This window comes from Syzygium oleosum, unplaced genomic scaffold (genome assembly GCF_021117445.2).
Source record: "Syzygium oleosum isolate NSW1041296 unplaced genomic scaffold, Sole_v2.1 Sole_v2.22, whole genome shotgun sequence".
Taxonomy (NCBI): domain Eukaryota; kingdom Viridiplantae; phylum Streptophyta; class Magnoliopsida; order Myrtales; family Myrtaceae; genus Syzygium; species Syzygium oleosum.
In genome coordinates this window covers 1,260,477-1,264,862 of record NW_026607506.1, presented here as the reverse complement: position 1 = coordinate 1,264,862, position 4,386 = coordinate 1,260,477, and the positions used below count along the sequence as shown (strand labels likewise).

At 43.1% G+C, this 4,386-nt stretch overlaps 1 protein-coding gene and 1 long non-coding RNA gene across 2 annotated transcripts; one reads left to right on the top strand and one right to left on the bottom strand.

Moving 5' to 3' along the window:
* Nucleotides 1–60: 60 nt before the first annotated feature.
* Nucleotides 61–3,545, bottom strand: LOC130140814 (serpin-ZX-like). Its single transcript, XM_056321321.1, has 2 exons — nucleotides 2,739–3,545; nucleotides 61–1,090 (listed from the first exon to the last, which is right to left on the bottom strand). The coding sequence occupies exons 1-2, from the start codon at nucleotides 3,126–3,128 to the stop codon at nucleotides 323–325; spliced, it is 1,158 nt and encodes a 385-aa protein (XP_056177296.1). The 5' UTR covers nucleotides 3,129–3,545; the 3' UTR covers nucleotides 61–322.
* A 65-nt stretch (nucleotides 3,546–3,610) lies between these two features.
* On the top strand, nucleotides 3,611–4,386 carry LOC130140817 (uncharacterized). Its single transcript, XR_008818826.1, has 2 exons — nucleotides 3,611–4,056; nucleotides 4,258–4,386. It is a non-coding gene; the product is annotated as an uncharacterized LOC130140817 (long non-coding RNA).

The following is a 4,386-nucleotide window of genomic DNA, read 5'->3' as shown; positions in this document are numbered from 1 at the left end:
ACTCGATTTTGAACACGCAAATCTCAAATGTGTTCATAGGCACAGATGCTTACGGAAAAAAAAAAACTCGAATTATCAATGAACTAGATGCAATATTCCCGATACTTTTACTCAGAAAAAATAAATAGAAGGGGCAAAGACATTGGAAGACATAGGTGTCCACGAACATGTCATGATAATTGATACAATACGAAAAGATATTGCATCCTCCCTAATTGTGCATTGACCGATTAATACATCAAAACATATGCAATAAACCAAACAACCTCTCGTTTTAGTGCCAATAGAGTTAGGAATGCTAATGCTCTTGTTCGACTTATGATTAGCTGGCTAGCGGATTGAGCACCTGACCCACAAACAACACCGTGCCAGTCATATCCTCTCTCACCAAGAATAGGAATGGGTGATCGGCGACAAAGTCCATCTTCTTCGGAAAAAGCGTACTCCCACACATAATAACAGCAGAAGCGGCGGCCGCTTCTGTTCCTTCTTCATTAACTTCAATGAAGGATTTGTGAAATATGCGTGCGACATAGAGATTGACGGAGTCCACCATCTGCGTCAATCCTCCACCCGAAAATGGCAATACCAATCCCAACTTCTTCAGATCTTCTGAAGCTTCAAATCCAAATGATATCTTGAATCTCGGGATTCGGAATTCCCGCACTTCCAATTCCTCGTAGGGAAGATGGCGATCCAGAAAGCCAGATTCAGAACAGACTTTCTCCACGAGAGCCGGGAGTCCATCTCTCGCATCCGGAAGAAATAAGTAAATCGAAAACTGACGCTTGTCCTCCCCTTGCTTATAAGGAAGTCCCAAGACTTTAAAACCGTCGTGAGCCGCGAGGATCTGCTTGTTCTCACTAGTCATGAAAGGAACTTGAACAGAATTCCCATTGAGAAGGAAAAAGTCACTATCCTTTGTCTTTGAAGAGTCAAACTTGTCATTCCAAGCAGCTTTGAAGTAAAGGGCATTCACAAAAATGAGTTGAGTTGAACTGTCAACTGAGCCAGCCGGGAGAATCTCCTTTATGAGGCCACTGGTCTCCTTCTCAGCCCACGTATTAACCTCGCTAGTCACCTCAATAGCCTAATGGGGTTCTTCTAATCAGTCCATAGAATACCAGGTGATACAAAAAGCGAGCAGCTAATGCCATTGTTTAACGAATAGAAAGGACATTCATGTAAGAACTTAGAAAAGACTGCAATTCAACTCAAATCCGAGCCATTTATGGAAGGATGAAAATTACGGGTCAATACTCAAGTTAATTAGCACGGAACCACATTCTCAACCATGACTGAAGAAAGAACAAAAGCATCAGTTTCACAATTCAAAATAGTATAGAGGAACCATTGATATAGAAAATTAGGCAACAAAAGGAACATTAGAGAACCAAGAAAATAATTGGCACAAAAAAAAGAAGGGTAAGCCCATCAGCAAAGAAATCCCCACGAAAAAGGGTCACCCTATGTTTCTATAACCCCATGCACCAACAAAGTGAAAGTCTCAAATTCAAATAGTGGACTGCTGAAAGTCCTACCAAAGGCAACACACTAGTACTCATGGCACATATGCGAGAGTCTGACTAGTCGATATTGCACTACTTGAAGTATTTGACTACAAAAGATGTTCTTCAACATGGTGATTGCATGTTAAGTCAGTTCTCCACGATCCTTAAGTTAAGCACCGTGTGGAAACCAGTAGCAGAAGCTGTAGAACTAATTTCCAATTATATTTTCCAGAAACATCTACAGTGACACATCTCACTCCGGTCTACAGCCATACTGAAATTGCTTGATCATGACAAGTATGCAAATATCCAATTAGAAATGATAGCGTAACCTGTGATTGGGGTTCGCACAGCGAGAGGGCAATGTATTATGTAATAACTATGCTAAATTTCTTTTCCTAATATGGTCATTTCGATTTCTCTGTATTTACATGATCTATGGCTACGGTGAGAACTGCACAGGAGCCGGATGCAATATCAATATTTGCCCCTGCTACAAATTCCCATGTAGTAAATCTGTGGAAAATCAGTACATTGATGATGAATGGGAAGGTTAGGAAGGTAAAACTTGTTGCACTAGCGAGTTGCAATCTGGGAGCATAAAGTTTACGTCTTTAACATGCTTAGAATATGACAGAAAATAGGAAATCCTTGTAAATGCACCTACAGAGGGCACGATCGTGGTCCCTTCCAACTTGATAGCTTCAAACAACATCATCTAAAGCCCGATTAAGTAAACTTTGTATGATCGTTGACCAACGCATCTGGATTGAACTTTTTTCATTTGAAGCTTACCAGAGTTTGTGACCATTCTTTTATGTTCATCATGTAGGCCTCTAACACAAGGTTACTATGAGCTCACTTTAGCGGATTTACATGTTGTTTGTGCATGTTTGGATTATACTTCATTAAGAAAGAGCTATTGCCTTAACATTCCGGGAGGTTTCTGTTAAACAAGTAAACCAATTACGAGCAGTATTTCAAATCCCAAACCGAAGAAAAATTAGAAGAGGAAATGATTTTCAAAACTGTTTTCACGAATAAAACATATTCTTACGTTTCAATCCACGGAAGAGCGTTCTGCCCACGAAACAGCAAATGGGTAGAACACCTAGTTAAAATATCTAAGCACAGTCACTTCAGCCTCCCAGAACCATCCGACCAAAGAAACCAAGAAAGCCGCGCATGTATTCGACCCAATAAACAGAAGAAAGAGAAAGAACTAACCTTGGTTTTGAAATCAGCGAAATTAGTGGCCGCCTTATAAGACGCGTCCACCACCTGTTGGAAAGAAGGCCTGAGAGGCAACGACTTATCGATCCAAATGCCGTTCGCGAAGGACAGCTTGGGCCCGCCAGCGGCGCTGTCGTCGGCGAGCACGACGAGGAGGAGCTGAGAAGCTAAGGAGTGGAGATGGTCGGTGGATTTGGCCTTGAGGAAAGAGAGGAGCTGGTCCTGGGTGGGCCCCGCGGAGCCGGCGGCGATCAGGCCGAGCACCATGTGGATGGAGAGGGGAGAGAAGACGAGGTTGGAGTCCTTGGCCCCGGTCAAGAGGAGCTGCTTGGAGAGGGCGAGGGCGGCGTCGGTCTGGTTGGCGATGGATTCTCTCAGGTCCATTTTCTGGCAGCTGGGTGTGAACGTGAGAAGAAACGCGCGTTACTGAGAGCTCTGGTTGTGAGACGGCTAGGTCAGGAGAAAAAAGTGATTCTAGGGTGGTGCTATCGTGTCTCAATTTGCTTTCCATTTACAGCAGAAGAAAACTTGTTTTGGCAAATTTCGATCATATTGAATAAATGGTTTCCGCGTCATCTTTTTGGCTGCAAAAGGATACTCTATAGAAATCGCTTTAGGATGTTAGGTAAAACATTTCCGATTAATGCCTTTGTTTTAACTTCTATTGACCTCATCATCTTCCAGCCTCCCCTGTGACAATGGAGCAATCAAGCTTGCAAGTCCAAGCGGAAACACGCCACGCTGCTGAAGAAGCAGGCGTCAGTATTAGCAGACCAAAAACTTTGAGCAGCTTAAGGAACAGCGCAGATGGTGCCATGCAATACGAGGAGAAACAAAATCCCACGCTCTGCCCCAGACAGGTTTGCGTCAGAATATGGAGAAAGAGGAAGAACTATCCAAGCCCGAATTAAAACCTCTTCGTTCTTTGCTAAGTGATAAAGATGAACACGGTAGTCTACATTCAGAGTTGTAGCTTTTATATCTTTCCATGAAATCTCGAATTCAGCATCTCTTTTTTCCAGTTGCAGAGAGTAATGAGGTCATGGCAGACGGGAAGAAGGAGTACTGAACAGTCTCCTGATGAGTACTGAACAGTCTCTTGGGCAGAATGATGCTGATAAAGGAGTAAAGAAACAAGATGGTCGGCGCGGTTCGAACAGCAAAGGAGTAACAAAAGTTGCATCGCAGGGATTGCCAACGGGTCAACGAGATGGCATTGGTAGAAGCAGCGCGAAAGGAAAGGTCAAAGAGTTCATGAATATCTTCAATCAGGAAGCTGCTTTGAAACCTAAAGTTGACGTCTGACCTCAAGGTGGGAGCTTTCGTGTTGTTGCTGCTGTTTGTCTTCGTCCAGCTTTCATGTTGGTGCTGTTTCGGTTCTAGGTTCATTGCCTCATGAAAACTTGTTTGGCTATAGTTCGTAAATCCATGTCCATCACAAGTTTGCAAACTCTTGTCGACTTTCAACGAGGATGAACTGGAATAACACGAGAGGTGTACTGTCGTGTTGCAGGAAGCATGGACTCACTTCTATTCACTTGGATCTATATGAGCCATCAAAACTTGCTTACTTCATACTCAGCAATTGCTTGCAAAGGACATGGATTGGATCTATATGAGCCATCAAATTTTGCTTTTCTTC

Excerpts from the sequence above, each read along its gene's own strand:
- LOC130140814 (XM_056321321.1), bottom strand. The coding sequence starts at position 3,128 with ATGGACCTGAGAGAATCCATCGCCAACCAGACCGACGCCGCCCTCGCC. Across the intron at positions 1,091-2,738 it reads TCGCTGATTTCAAAACCAAG|GCTATTGAGGTGACTAGCGA; the intron begins GTTAGTTCTTTC and ends GAACCCCATTAG.